The sequence below is a fragment of the Siphateles boraxobius genome, unplaced genomic scaffold (genome assembly GCF_051911475.1).
Source record: "Siphateles boraxobius isolate OS27281-9 unplaced genomic scaffold, OSU_SipBor_1 66, whole genome shotgun sequence".
NCBI lineage: Eukaryota > Metazoa > Chordata > Actinopteri > Cypriniformes > Leuciscidae > Siphateles > Siphateles boraxobius.
Window position 1 is genome coordinate 6,854,138 of NW_027509193.1, and position 16,195 is coordinate 6,870,332.

A 16,195-nucleotide genomic window follows, 5' to 3' on the forward strand; every position below is an offset into this window, starting at 1 on the left:
AATATGGTTAAATATCACACTGAAGCTGATTTAAAAATAACATTTACTTAAAATCAAAGTTCTTTTTATGGAAAAATTACATTTTCTTACTAGCCTAAACAAAGTCTGTCTTACTAAACTAAAACTTTCTAATTAAAAACCTTCAAACTTAAAGCTTTTAAAACTACTACAAACTTTCTAGTTAGGCTTTTTCAAGAGAACTTAAAGTTTGTCTACAAACTTTTTGTATCTTATTGTAAAGTGTTACCAAATTATGATAAACATCATGTACACATGTTACAACGCTGCCTGATTCAAGCAGATCGTGGTAATCTACGCCCATGCCACCTACTATAATCTGCAAATTATCTAAATGTTGGATTGTTGAACCAGTTACATATTGTCAGTCACAAAAACTCTCCTCTGATCAGCATTATTATCATTTAAATGCAAATCAGACACTGGTATTGACCATTCTTATCACACATTTAAAAAAATATACATAATAGCTACATCTTTTATATTTTTAAACAACTTTATGCATTGCTTTCTAAATAGGTGAATAACTCTTGCTTCATTACTGCAAAGTACGTCACCTAAACGTCACCAATTCAGCCAATCAGCGAGCACTTCCTATCTACGCCACACGTTCTCTCGGGAACCGTTTCCTGCTGACGTTCTGTTTACTCTTATCATTTTAATGGATTTGATTTCTCAAACAGAAGAACTTCTGCAGCCTGCCTTAATTAACCGCTAATAAAATAATGGGGAGGTGTGCATGATGCTCTCTACTTTGTTAATGCATTGTATTTGCGCACGAGCTCCGTTGCAGATAGTGAGGACGTTACAAGAAAACAGTCTCCTGCTTTCCTAACGATATTACTTCTCTTTACCTCTAGAGTTGCTTTAAACGGCGACAGGTGAGCCTTTCTGTTAGCGAAATAATGTTTTTACAAAGTTGTCTGTTTGTAACATATTTGCTGTGGTAACAAACACTTTAACATTGAAAAATCTCTACTGATAAAATCTGCCTGACAGCTGAGTGAGTAAATAAAACATTAACAACGGTTGTTGCTAGTCATGTTACACTAGCCGCCTTATGTCCCTTTGGCAAAATTGTAGTGTAACGTTATTAAATATTAAAACAGTATTTTCTTTCCTCAGGGTGGTGAAATTTCAGGTTTGAGGGTTGTTGTGTTTGTTGCTTCGAGATGGCTGGGGGCATTACAGAATCAGGGGAGCCTTACTCACCATTTGTAAGTATTACTTCTGACTGAGTAGTAGCACATGGAGTTGATATTGATTAACATTTTTGAATTACTTTACCTAAACACACTGGTCAGTTTAACTGTTCAGCACACTCAGCTGTTTGTGTCCTTAGAAAATGGGCATGTGACAATACCATAGTACTGAAAACTATCATGTCAAGTTGTGTCATGTCATGCATGTGATGTGATGTTTTTTTTCTGTTGCTCTGTAATGAAAGGCTTCTGACCGGCATTCATGAAAAAGTTCAATATTTTATGACCTGTAATTAAAGCAATTGACAGACATGGCTGAAATGTAGTTTTATGTTTTTCAATAATGTAAGTTAAAGTTGTCATGGGTTTGTTAGGTGCCTTTATGTAATTTGGAGTCATGTGATTTAAACCACACGCGTTGTGTTACTCATTTAAAGAGGAAATGAAAGCTCAGGAACAGGGGGAAACCTGCTTTAATGACTTGAATCAGCAGAAAGCAGTGCATGATCCAGACTAGTGTGTTTTTGGCATTTAGCCTTGTGGTTTCCGTGAACTAATTTTCCCATCTGATGATATGGGAAAATGGCTAGACATTTGTGCAAATTAATTGTGTTAAATTGAACAGCAATAAAGATATCTTTAGTCTTTAACACATTAACTTTTCCTCTAAACTAATCTATATGGGGCTTTAGGACCTACTTTTCCCCCCCTGACAGTTCAAGACATAAATAAGAGCCTGCAAATCTGTTTGTAATCGAAAAAGTATTCTTGTTGCGCCCAAAATACCAAAATGTGCTTTGGTTTTCATTTGCAAACTCTTTGAAAAGAAACACCTTGAAATAAGCCAAAATAAATCAATACGTTTAAAGTAAGGTACGTAATGTGTCAGCTTGAGAGTACAGTATGTCTATTACCTAGTTTGTTTTGCTCACATTTGTTAATTTAAAACATTTTTTTTCAGGCAATCATAAGGGATCATCGCTTTCTAATGGAATTGACAGTAGAATACTGTATGTCAAGCTCATGACTAATATTTCAGCTGATGTTATTGATTTAAGTGATTTTTGTGTACTCAAGTGAGAGGAAATGCAGTGCTGCTCAAATGAGTTATCACATACATCAGCTTATTAAAAATGCATGATGGTGAACAATTCCAGACATAATCTTTACAAGAAAGACAGATGATGCACAATGGGAACTTTGTGTGATAAAACTTCAGTGCATTGTAAAACCTAAGTGCTTGTTATACATTTTAATTTTATCTGTGATCTCTGAAAACTTTGAATCCGCTATAGATGTGTTTGTTTTGTGTTTTTATAGGTTGGCCTGGTGTATATGTTCAATCTAATTGTTGGCACTGGTGCCCTGACCATGCCCAAGGCCTTTGCAGCAGCTGGATGGGTAGTCAGCGTCTCCCTCATCACATTTTTGGCTTTTATGAGGTATGCTCTCCCTCTAGTTTTTTTTAATTAAAAATCCATCACAATCACAATTCTTTCTCCCTTTTTCTCTGTTAAGGCTGCCAATACCAGCTTTCAACAGGTGATTGTTTTGAGTCAGTATTTAAACCGTAGGGGTGTGAATATTCACTGGTCTCACGATTCAATTCGATTATCACGTCAACGATTTGATTGGATTTTCAATATTACTGCACATTGCTACGTTTTCATCAATGAATACAAGCAGTCAGATATATGAACTCCTTTTTATTTTATCTGCTCCAAGAAAGTACACTTCCTAAATGTAGCAAACATCAAATAAAACTTGTGTTTAACACAGCACACGACAGGAGCATTAGAACTAATAAACACTAGTAAATACTTAAAGTGCATGAGATGCATTTTTTTTTTTTCTTATTTGGTTTTTGTGGTTCACCTCCCTCCGGTGACGAATGATGTCAGAGAAATGTCAGTAGGCTATAATCGATTATGGTCCATTTCTTCATCGATGCAGAATCGTCCACTTCTGCGTCGCGTTGCATTGTAGAAACGATTAATTTCAACACCCCTAATGAACCATCCTTGTTTACACTGCCAAAGCATTGGGAAATAGTACACACACAAACACACGGGCTGCAGTGTCATCAATGATTCATCAAATTTATTACAATGCACAGTATTGGGGTACAAGTATTGTATTCAATGGGCATATTTTGGGAATAATTGGAAAAAAGCAAAAACAGTGTCCCCAAGGACACTTAAAAAGGTCTGAATTAGGTTGCATTATAATACAAAATTTAGGGCTCTGTCTATTTTATTTTTGGATTCCATTTTAATGGCTTAAATATTTAATCATTCATTTATCATTTAAAAGATAATCCAGTGAAAATTGAGCTATTCCTTTTATTATCTTTTTTTTTCAAGCAGAGGTTCAAGGCCCATTCGCACCAAGGACGATAACTTGACTATAATGATAGCAATAAAGATATAGTTGCACAAATTGTTCTAAATGTAAAAGAATAGCAGTCCAATACTAATCTCAATCCATCCTCCATCCCTGAAAAACTAGAGCGTTTAAAGCGGCAGATGACACAATAGCAGCAAATAGCAGCTTATAATAAATAAATAGCATCCATACCAACGCGGCGTATGGTTCTAATACAGTTATTGCTGTAGTTATCTTTATAGTTATCGTTCTAGTTGGGAATGACCTTTACGATTCAAAATAAAAATTGTGGAATGTCCTTAAAAAAGTGAATAAACTGTAGTATTATTACTTTGAGAAGTAATACTAATTTTTTTATTTTATTTTCATGTTGATGTTTGCGTTCTACTAGTTGCTGTTTTCTTATTGCTGTTACGCTTGATTATTCAGGTGGTTTGACATATCAGGTTTAAGAGGCTGTATGTATTAGATTTCCAATCTTTTCTGGTGGTCTACCAAATGGGGTCAGAATGGGTCTCTAATTTGAGAAGTGTAATTCTGTCTCCACCTCATGTTGTGTTCAATAAGAGCACAGCATGTCGTCTTTTGGTCTTCTTTGCATGCTATTTCTCTCTGTCACTCGCTCATCTTTAGCTGACCTCTCAACCTTATTACTGCTGCCGCTGGTGCTGTGGCCATCAAAACACATTTATCACCCCTGCCAACCTGCCAGCTGTCTGAGCCACTGACAGAGCCCAGGGGAGAGTTATGAGTGTTGAGATGCAACCGAATGGAGCTGTATATCAATGAAACAGCTGAGGAAAGAAAGCAGACAACAGTGGTCTTTAAATACAGGTTATGAGTGGAGATGTCCGAATGAGAATGACGTAATGTATATGACATACAGTTTCTCATACTTTACATTAGGACTGAGAGACATATTTAAAGGGGTCGTGACTTGAGAAATCAAATTTGCCTTGATCTTTGGACATATAAGAGTGCGTCTCTGTACAGGAATCTGCAAATATTATAATGTATTTAAACTTTGGTTACAATTATTTATAAAAAGATATAATGAATTATAAAGCACATTTATGAATACCTTTTATAATGAATTATATCCTTAAAGGCTTTAAGTAAAAAAAAAGTACCAAAAAGTAAATGATAAAAATAAATGTCCCCACACGGGCAGTAAAACTTGAAATTTTAGACAAAATTTTGGTCTCCATGAGGAAGAAAGTTTATAAATCATACTAAATGTTATTTTTTGAAAATGTGAAAAATGCAGAATGTTTTCTGTAACACCGTGTCTACACCAGACTCGAGCAGCACACGACGCAACACAACAAAAGTAAATAGAACTCATTATAATCAGAGATGATTCTACATTGGATGCGGCACGACATGAAGCGACAGAGTTCAGATCTGACCCTGATCCAACACACACACGTCTGTAATTATCAAGTGCTCCTGAAAATCTTTATTAGCTGGTTTAGTTGGGCTTGATCTTGGTTGGAGCTGAACTTTAGGGAAAGTAAATCTCCACCAACCGGATTGGGCACCCCTGGGAAAGAATGTTTGAACAGTTTAAAAATGATGGAAAGTCCTCAAACACAAAAACCCTACGTGTGTGTGTGTGTGTGTGTATTCCACATGAATGATATTGAATAATTTTCATTTATATGCACCAATGACGAGTCTCTGAATCAGACTTTTTAAAACAAATCTTTGTGCTTAAAGTAGTTTTTTAATTTTTTTTATTCAGGTAATATTATTGTTTCCACTCACGCAGTCTTATGTCAGCATAACATAAGTTATCTCAGGTGGGGAAATGTATGAAATTTTAAAAAACATAATTATTTAAAAAAACATGTTCTTTAATCGTGGGCAAAATCGTGATGGTCAATTTTTTGTTGTATGTTGTCTTTAAAAGTGTTCTTTCTGATACCAGCTCTGTATCTTTGTCTGCATCTTGGTTTCCCTTTTTTTATTTTTTTTATTTTTTTATTAAACTTGCTACATAGTGTGTTTAACTGTTCTGTCTTCCCTCAGTTTCATGACCACCACATTTGTGATTGAAGCCATGGCTGCTGCCAATGCCCAGCTACGCTGGAAGAGGAGAGAACAGGAAGAGGTCAGTGACATCACCCGTTTACCCTGGTTGCCTTGAACAGTGTTGTTATTCAGTATCTATTCCCTATGAAAATTACACTTATCATGGATATGTTACACTTCCCAAGCCAGAAAGTCGATAAAACTTGAAAATCATACTGACTATCAGTGAATGAAACAGGGCCATTTAGGGCAGATGTACTGAAATCGCTACGTGTTGACAAACACAGAACAAGGCCCATGGTTGGTATCTTTCTAGACCGTGTCACCCATACAAACAGAATACAGAAAACCCTATGTTATGGCCTATACAACTATAAAATCAGAATTTTTATGTTTGAATAGATGACATCTACTGTGTTTATGCTGAATAAGTGTGTCAAGAGGATTTTTGACACAATGCTTCTTTGTTTTAGTCACGTTATATTGCGCACACAGCTGTACACTAGGGATCGACGTGTGACAACACCGGTAATACCGGTATCACCGGCAGGGGCTTTTAAATCACTAATTTAAAGGCAAACGTAAAATGCGCGCGTTTGCACGGGCATGCATAATTGGTGGTCGTGCGGAGCAACACTGTTTTGTTATTGTGCGCTGAATTAGCGCTAATTTGAAATCGAAACTAATTGTTTTTTACATCGCTTATAAAAAGCTGGTGCAGTAGTGTGCACTTCACTTTTAAATTGGCGTCAATTCATCCTTCGCATGGAGTTTGATGCGATCTGACAAATCAAAATCCACCATATTTTGTCCGACAAAGCAGTCAAGAGAGTTAATAGATTAACGTCGGTGGATTTGAACTTGGCTTTAACTGAGGCAATCTCTCACGTCACGACACATTAGAGCCACAAAACGGTAGGCCTATTTATTGTTTCATTTTCTTTGACTGACCAAATTTGAAATTTGAGACTTTGTTTCATATTAAATATTACCTGCTCGGTCCTTTCTGTCAGCGCGTTGTCAGTGTCCTTATAGGCTACGTGAGTTGCACGTATAAAATGAAGTCAAAAGAGCAGCACTTATTTGAGATGGAAATATTTTGTACCATTATAAATGTCTTTACTGTACTTTTGATCAATTAATGCATCCTTGCTGAATAAAGTATTATAAAAAGTTGTGAACAAACTTGCTATTACCAAGCTCACACATATGTAAATGTTTGATCATTTAGGGGTTTTTGGTTGTGAGCGTGTTTGTTCAAAGCCTAAAGTTAGTAAACTAATCCATTTTATTGCTACAACCATTTTAAGATTAATGACAGCGACTCCAGCTCGGACTATTCAGATGATGAGGTCACTATCCGGGGACGTTCGGAACCTGTCGAGACGCGGCCCATTCTCTCTGTCCGTAAGTGCTGTTTGTATTGTACTGTCTTAGTCAATAATGGTTTGCAATGTTACCCAAGATCAAAATCTCAAGGTCACTTTTGGTTTTGTCATCTGATGTAACAGAGCGTGCTTCGAATATAGACCACTTTGACATTGTTGAGAGAGTCGAGATGGGACAAATGGCCTCCATGTTTTTTAATAAAGGTAAGACTTCTTGCATCATTATGCACTACAATGTAATCTTCAGATAAGACGTTTAGCTTTATAAGACTATTAAACAGGCCTTAAAAGATGGTTACCGAAGGTCAAGTTTTGCTTCAGTGTTCAGTAACATTGAACAAGGTTATTTGCTGTTAATGGGGTGCAATTAGAACTAGTTAAATTGCTTTTGGCTGTAATTACCTCACTGTAGATCTTTTATCTGCTCTAATATAAGGAAACGAGAGGTTCGCTTAAAGATGGAGAACCAGGTAATGAGAATCTTATGATGATTCTGAAGACGCGGCGTTCACCTTGAACTAAAAACCGAGGTGTCATTTATACTGATTCCTATTTTCAGAATTCTTGCCCTCCTAAGCATCATTTCACGATCAGCGCTACACAAAGGCTGACTCAACAGTGCCCGAGCAGCCTTGTAATATCTCAACAACATTGCTTTTGGCATTTTCTCCAACCATCAAGCAAAGGACGGACATCAGAAATGGCCTGCTGAGCTGTTCCATACAGGGTTGGAAATTAACTCGGATTGGGGCAAAAATGCCACAGAAATGAAGAAAAATGCCCCAGCACAATTAAACGAATTCAATTACCACAATCGTGGTTAAAGTGAAATGTGAAAATGAATGTAAACTGTTAATTGCGTTTTTACATCTTTTTTTCAGCGTTGAGCATTATAATCGATCACAAGGGTTTCTGTTGAGAGTATGGATGCAATAGCTAATCAGAGGCTTCTTGGTTAGTCATCGGAGAAACGCTTTTGTTCAGTGCACACGTTTGCTCACTGAATTCTACATAAACATCAAAGTGCAGATATAATGTAAACGAGATTAATTTTGCAGTGTAGAAAATGTTATCATCTTTTCGCAGCTTCTGTGAATATAACAGGAGTTTTTGCGAGAGGGCATAACTCCATGACCTTGCGCTTCTTCATGCTGCTAAGATTACCAATGCGATGTTTGTAATTAATAAAAAAAAGCAATAAACTACTTTTAACTTGTTTTGTCTGTGTTGCCTAGAAGAATATATGACGAGACGTTTCTCCACCCATAAAACCTTTATGTATTCTATTAAACAACATTAATAATCATTATTACAATGTTGATGGCAATAATCAACAATGATTTGTCATAATTATGATTTCCTGATTTTTAATTTTAGAATTTATTTACTTTATGTAAGCGATTTACAAGATGCAACATTATGCAGTTGTCATGTAAATGTGCATTTATTATATATGTATTTAGAATTCAGTCTAAATGCATGTTTGCCAACTTTATATTAACCAGTCTATGTAAGTGTCAGATGCAGCTTCTGTTCCACCTTTACAGTGTAAATGTGACTTCTGTTGATGTCGAGAATTTTAATGGTAATAGTCTATGGTATTTGGTTAAATACAAGTATTTGACATAGAAGATAACACCGATACCTTTAATACAGTTATCATTAAAATTGCCCTTTAGAAAAGGAAAAAATTAAAAATATATACATTGCCCGTTAATGGGAATGTTGATTTCTGACCCTGGTTCCATACATCCACAGCATGTGATGGCAAGTGTTATGCACTAGGTGACGCACTTGTTACACCCTCAAACAAACCAGCACTGCCCCTTATGTGCTGCAGGCACTCTCGTTTGGTGAACACAAGCACGCACTTGTAGCTTCTGAGCTTTGCTTTTTCTCGGCACAGACGTCACACGCTTGCCCTGTCGACTTTTTGTTATTCTATTAAGCGTGATGTGTTAAAATAGCTTGCTGTGCTCTGACCTTTCCCAGTGTAGAATGGAGTGAAGTGGCCACTTTGGAGGTGCACTTGGGAGAAACTAATGACTATCTGAGCAGACTCTGACCGTAAATGTATTCAATGGAAACGTAACTCACTGTGAAGGAGATTAGTTTAGTTAGTGTGACTTTAGTATTGACTGTAGCTTTAAATATAATACTTGTTTGCCCTCCTGTCTTAGGACATGCCGTCTTTTTAATCCAAGTACAATTGCTAAACGCAGCCTTTGTAATGGGGTGATCAATCCTTGAGCTGCCATTCAGCGGAAAGAAACTGTAGGCTTTTATATTGAACTGTAGTTAAAGGCTTTAACGTTTGTGAATGGACTTTAGTATTGTCGAGATAGGTGGGAGGTTGTTTTTACAGAAAATGCACACAGTGATTCTTTGGGTTCAATTGCTTTTGTAAGTTAAAGCAGAATGCGATTCCGCTCTGGTCTGAAATTAACAACAGGAAGCCTAGCTTCTGTCATTTCATCATTGGACCGGTTACTTAATGGCCGCTGGGTTATCTGGGTTGCTCACAGTGGCTGTAACCTTCCCACTGACAGGTTGATTAGAAGACTGCTTCGAATAATGCCACAGAGGAGATGGATTAGCTCATGATTGATTTTAGTTTTAGGTGTGCTATTACTTTTGCTCAGAATGGGGATTTTTCTTCTTCTTCTTAGTAACCCCTAACCATAACTAATAGACTTTGGTGTGTAGCTCATCTTGAACTGTAGCCTACATGCATGTTTTTGCTCTTTGAGGAGGGGCTTGCTATTACTTTTCAAAAATGACTTAAGATTTGGGCCTGGTTTCACAGACAGGGCTTAGATTAAGTCAGGATTAGACCTTAGTTTAATTAGGACATTTAAGTAGCTTTTTATAAACATGCCTAAGAAAAAAAACATCTTGAGATAAAACAATGCCACTGATATATTTTAAGAAATGTCAGTGCAAGTTGCTTTGTTAAAACAGCTCAAATATGCATTTTAGTCTGGACTAGACTTAAGCCTTGACTGTGAAACCAGGGGAATGGATGATAAAACTGGATCAAAATCATATTTGTGCATGCCAGTTCCCCTAATTGTTACATTTAGATGGATAGATCTATTAGATAGATCTATTAATTATATGCACACCATCACTCAAAGTTGTTCAATTAGTTTGAGCATTTAAAAAAAATGATTTTTAGCTTTTAGTGTTTTTTTTTATTTTATTTAGACAAAACGGTCTAGAATTTTTATATATACGCCATTCATTGGCTATCAGCCATAACTATATCAACCCAAATTTTAATTATCAGTGCATCTCTTTTTATTACATTAAAAGGCATATACAAAAAGAAGCTGCTATTTCTCTTCACAGAGTGATATTGTAGCCTAGTAAAGCAATAAGGTTTGATTTAAATTCAGTGAAATGGTGTAAAAATTACATTTTTAAGAAACATCAATATTTATATATTTCAAGTTACAGATTCGATCTCCTTTCTATAAAAAATTGTATAATGAGCACTGCAACTGATTTTGCATTCATAATGACCTGGAAATGACAGCAGCATTTGCTGCTTTTTTTATGTGGAGGGAAAGATGGCTCAATTAAGCTCATACAAATATCTATCGTAAAATTGTCTTTATTTAAATCTAGTTTAAATAGTCTGTTAGTTCTAGTCGACTTTCAGGGTAATTAATGAGCTGATTGGTTGGCTGGACCGTTTGAGATCCTCGTAGGAGCTTCTGTGAATGATGAATGTGTGTTGTGGTGAAGCCGGTCTGTGTTTCCTCCTGAATGCTCTCCATCTCCAACAGGCAGGGGCTGAGTGATGGATGAATGGAAGAACAGGTGAAGAGGAGTGTGGGGTTAATGAAGAGAAGAGCAGGGGGGATTTCATAATGAAGTGCTTGTTTCTTGAATTAGAATGATTTATACAGCTCTATGCGTTTAGCGGCTATAGTGTTTGGGGAGGAACATCAGAGGAATCTTCTAGGGAACGATGCTGCCCATCTTCATGTTCTGTGAACCTCTCCACATGTTTGTATTTGAAGTGATGTTTTATGCAAAGCCATGTATCTTCAGAATGTGATTGTTTTTCTCTGTAGTTGGCGTCAACATGTTCTACATCTGCCTAATCGTGTACCTTTACGGAGACCTGGCAATTTATGCCGCTGCTGTACCTGTATCACTGATGGAGGTCGCTTGGTGAGTTTAAAGTCTCTCATCTTGCTCTTCTAGACATTAATTAATGAAACATTAGCTTTACTTTTTGAATGATAACATTTGTTCAAACATTAAAACTAGATTTATTTCATATTGGTTGCAGATCACTTAGAAAATTGCCCAGTCATAAAAACACAACTAATTTCTTATGGCAGACTCTTTCACATAGAAGATTATGTTTAAAGCCAATAAGAAATGCATGTTAAAATTGGTCCACGTCAAACATTTGTATTGGTGTGAACGGGCCTAAACCCTATAAAGCCTACTTTGTCTTATTTTATATGTGTAACAATATATCGTGTCACAATATATCGCAATACGAAAATGCAACAATATGTATAGTGACCATATGTATTGTATGTAGTTCACCCAAAATAAAAATTACTGTGAGACAGATTTTTAGTTTCAGTGCTATATTAAACACCTGTACAATGTTGAATATAATAATACATTGGGGGAATATTGGTGGGTTCTGATAATGCCAAATGTCTCTGGTTATCAGTAAAAACTGGCCTACATTATTTTAAATTTATCTAGCCAGTGACAGAGTAAAAGCATATTCATCTAAAATAATTCTGTATTTTCAGAAACATGAATATTTTTCTTCTGGTCAGTCACCATTGTCCTGTGCATTGGGTTACCAGCACCAAGTCCAAGCCTATTAATTTCCACCCGCAATGTAATACCGAATTTAGCATTTAAATCAACAGTTACACCCCTAATACATATCTACTACATGCCTTGTGTAGTCTTATTTAATTTTTCTAGCAAGTAAAAGGCCTATTAATAGGTTGTTATTAACCTATTTAGTTGGTTAATAACCTACCCCCCTTTAGGTTGTGGTACACGTCTCTTTTTGCTGTAAAATCTTTACTGAATGCATTTTTATATTGTTAGTAATATTTCTAGATGAGCACTTACTGGACTAAAGCAACTTAGGTTTACTTGATAATCACATTTTAACATGATTTTTCTAGAAAATAATGAATTGATATGATAATCAAATATGATACATCAGGCTTTTGAGCAACTTTTTTTGGTACATTTCTCAATCATCATTGTATTGCATTATATATTTTCCCACCCACAATAAAATCTACCGACCTTTCATCTTAAAACTAAGCTTTTCAATATTGACATATTATTGGGAGAAATAGTGACAACTGATATTTACATGCACTTTATTTAAGTAGTCTGCTATACTGTTATAAAGATCTCACTGAGCTAATCTTACTTTTTGGCTATATAAATATCAGCAACTGCACCAAATAGCATATTTTTGCCTAGTTTATAATAAATACAATTGAGGTGTTTTTTCCCCTCAAGTTTGAACCTGTTTTAGTTTTCTTGATGCAAGTGTGTTATATATAGTAGTGCTTTATAAACTCCTGATATCGATTTGCAGATGTCAGAAGTGTAATTGTTTGCCTTCTCGCAGTGGGAATCACTCGTGCAGTGCTGGGAGTGTGAAATACAACGATACCGAGTCATGCTGGGGCCCTGTGAGACGCAAAGACGCCTACAGAGTGTTTCTGGTGAGTGCAGCAGCACCCGTTACACAGTCAAACATACGCTCTAAGTTGGCAGCACTTATGTCTCGGCAGGGTGCTGGACTTACACTGGCTGAAGGTAAGAAAGACAAACGAGACACTTAATACTTCTGCGTAATCTCTGTGGACTCTTCCCCCCCCCACCCGTGTATCAGGAGGCTCTTGCGTACCCTTGAAATTCAGATAGAGCTACAGCACAAGACACCGGTGTGATTTCCTCCTCGGCTTTAGCTTCGCAACAGTGATTGATGTGCTTATTCATTTCGCTCTGCTCCACCCTCCTACATCTCTAGAAATGAGGGAAGTGGCTATCCCAACTGCCAATAAAAAGTATTGTTTCAGTGTTTTTTAAATCTCGCTTGGATAAGCCTCTTATTGCTTGTTAACCACAGGAAATGATCCTGATTTTTGAATTATGTACCAATATTTGCTTGCCTTGAGCCCTATTCGAACGGGATTAGTTTAACATGGAGAGGTGGGGTAAAGTAATTAATACCAGAGCTTCTTAGTGATTTTAGTCCCGTCCAAATACGGACAATGTCAGTAATTATTACGGCGACTTTCACCTTGTGTAAAAAGGTCCAGAAAAATGACCTCAGGTAATACTAATCCCGTGCGAATAGACCAGACCCGCTGTTAATATGTACGTAAATATTCTGTAATGTCCTGTTTAAAAGTGATTTTCCACAGTTTTTCCAAGTATGGAGGTGCTTGAAAAAGCATTCAGCTGCGTTGTAGACGGTGGGACAAGTCTGTGGCAAAACTCAAGTGTTTTCTGCATGCCATTCAGATCAAAAAGAAGGTCAAAAGCACTTGTTAGAGGCACACAACTTCTTTTAGCATTAGATAAGTGCCTATTACCAACATAGCCAATCTGAATTTTATTAATACATAATTCGACCGGACTTAACTGTTTTATATATATAAATATCAGGAAGCAACGTAATCGAACATGACGACGGTGCGTAAATCGTTACCCCTCCCACTTCTGCTAATTTTACTGAGATTTCTTATCCCGTGCGAATTGGCCATTATTATTACGGACGTCCTGTGGTAAAATTACATTACTCCATCTACTCTTGTAAAACTAATCCCGTTCGAATAGGGCTTCAGAGATTTTATTCCCCTTCATGCTCGGTTTGTCATCCCTTGTTAAGTTCTAAGAAGAGGTCACATTTTGGGTCTTTATGTATGTTGTGTATCGGCTGTAATTGAGTTTAGTTTAATAGATCATTTAGCAATCTAGAAGAAACAACCTACATCTTCCATCCCCAAACTCTGAATCTTTCGACTAGAAGTTCATCATTAGTTTTTCTTCTGGATATGCCCTTAAATAAATCATCTTTTTTTTTTATGAAAGATTAATCCAACCATCTTATGAACTTAGTGTCACTGGGGCTGTTCTCTTCCTCTCACCTGAAAATTGCCCAATTTTGAGTCTGAGGAATGTCCGAAGGGGGGCCGACTGTCTAAGCCACCAACTTTATGAGCTTTATCAGACCAGGTGAATCTGTGCCACAGGATGTTGTCTTTCTCGGCCACTTAATCCAGCTCTTGCCAATTTTCAGAACTGTAATAAAATAAGGTTTCATTAGTTAAAGCTCCAGTCCGTAACTTTTTTGGGTTAAAAATTCTCCAAAATAAATTTGAGCAAGTACATAACCAGCCAGTATTCAAAACTATCTGCTTGCCTTAGCTCGATTCAAAACGGTAAGCTTGTAATAATGTTTTTAATTCCAGTGATACTGGTGGATTTCCGAGGGAAATTCGAGCATGTCTTTGTGTCATTACGCCTCACCTGTACACATGAAGGAGTCTCGACTAGTAAACTATATTGCGTGAGGATGTTAGAGGTGGAGATTTATAGCCTTTTCTCTCAGCACTTGATATAATTAAACTTATTAATTTGATGGCGCATCCAGAAAGGTTCAAACGACAATCACCAGTGACAACTGGAGATTCACCCATTGTAAAATGCAAAAGATTTTGAACTTTGGAGTGGCTACAGGAAAAAAAGAGACTGCAACCGGGCCCATGCGAAAACAAGCATGGGGTGGTGATGGTGCAGTGGATAAGACACATGCTTTTGGTGTGAGAGACCCGGGTTCGAATCCACTGTGAGACCCCAATGTGTCCCTGAGCAAGACACTTAACCCCTAGTTGCTCCAGAGGCGTGCGACCTCTGAAATGTAGCAATTGTAAGTCGCTTTGGATAAAAGCGTCAGCTAAATGAATAAATGTAAATGTAAAGTATAAATGTCTGAAGGGCATTAAATGTAGTCACGCAATGCTGATGTTGTTAACACTCACAATTTAAGAACAAAGTATAATTTGCACGGTTTTATCTAATATGATAATCGATCGTTCGATTTAATAAGCGCGATTTACTGCAATGTTTTTTCCCTTAGATGGTCAAAACATGTTACTTACTTGTTCAGAAGACATTTACCCGTGAAAATTCTTATGTTGGTCATACTTCCAAAAAGTAGAATCTGTGATTCCGAATGACAGGATCCACACCGGCACAGCGACTGACAGCCCCACATTCTCCTCAAAACATTGGATTCATCCGTGCCGTGCCATGCCGAAGCACAACCCACGTAAAGTTGATTATTTTGCAAAAAACTGCAATTGCAGATTTCGAACAGAGATGGCGACAAAGAGGAAAAACTACGGACTGCAGCTTTAACATTAGTTAACTACTTTAATTAACATGAACTAAGAATTAACATTACTTCAACAGCATTTATTAATCTTAACTCACAACCTTTGATTTTAATGACGTATTAGTAAATGTTGATTTGTTAACTTTAGTTATTGCACTGTGAACTAACCTGAACAATGAACTGCTGGATTTTTATTAACTCTAAATTTAACAAAGATTAATAAATACTTAAATGTATTGCTCATTGTTAGTTATCGCATTAATTAATGATAACAAATGAGACGTTATTGTAAAGTGTTACCATGTAATTAATAGTAATTGGTTAAATAATACATTTAAATAATAACAATTATAAAAATATTATTTATAATTCTATTCTATAGTTGCATTGATTTATTCTGAATTAAATAAATAAAAAAGAAAGAAAGAAGAGTGTCTGGGACAGTATTATTTTCATTACTTAAAGAGAATGAGTCAGAACATTTCTGTTTTTCAGTAATGACAATCTTGGGGGGAAATGTGGATATTTGTCATGAGAATAAAAATGCTAAAACATCTTAATGGTGCTAAAAAAGCATTATTTTTTCTTTGCACGTTAACATTTAAGTTGTTTGAGTTTTATTTACATTTTTTTTAATCTGGGGTTGAAATATCACCCAGATGACTTTTTTTTTTACACCAGTCAGGTTATGCCATCAAATTTACCACGTCAGCTAAATCAAATACGCATTGGTGCTTCGATGTTTTAACATG

The 16,195-nt window shown here is 36.4% G+C and overlaps 1 protein-coding gene across 1 annotated transcript in view; it reads left to right on the forward strand.

The window, feature by feature from the left end:
- Window positions 1-596: 596 nt before the first annotated feature.
- Window positions 597-16,195, forward strand: part of slc38a12 (solute carrier family 38 member 12) — a 54,130-nt gene continuing 38,531 nt past the window's right edge. The window contains exons 1-8 of the mRNA XM_077211894.1: window positions 597-899; window positions 1,144-1,235; window positions 2,541-2,662; window positions 5,637-5,718; window positions 6,950-7,046; window positions 7,151-7,231; window positions 11,110-11,209; window positions 12,666-12,762. Of these exons, the coding sequence (XP_077068009.1) occupies window positions 1,191-1,235; window positions 2,541-2,662; window positions 5,637-5,718; window positions 6,950-7,046; window positions 7,151-7,231; window positions 11,110-11,209; window positions 12,666-12,762 (624 nt within the window). The 5' untranslated portion in view covers window positions 597-899; window positions 1,144-1,190. The remainder of the gene's footprint in view (window positions 900-1,143; window positions 1,236-2,540; window positions 2,663-5,636; window positions 5,719-6,949; window positions 7,047-7,150; window positions 7,232-11,109; window positions 11,210-12,665; window positions 12,763-16,195) is intronic.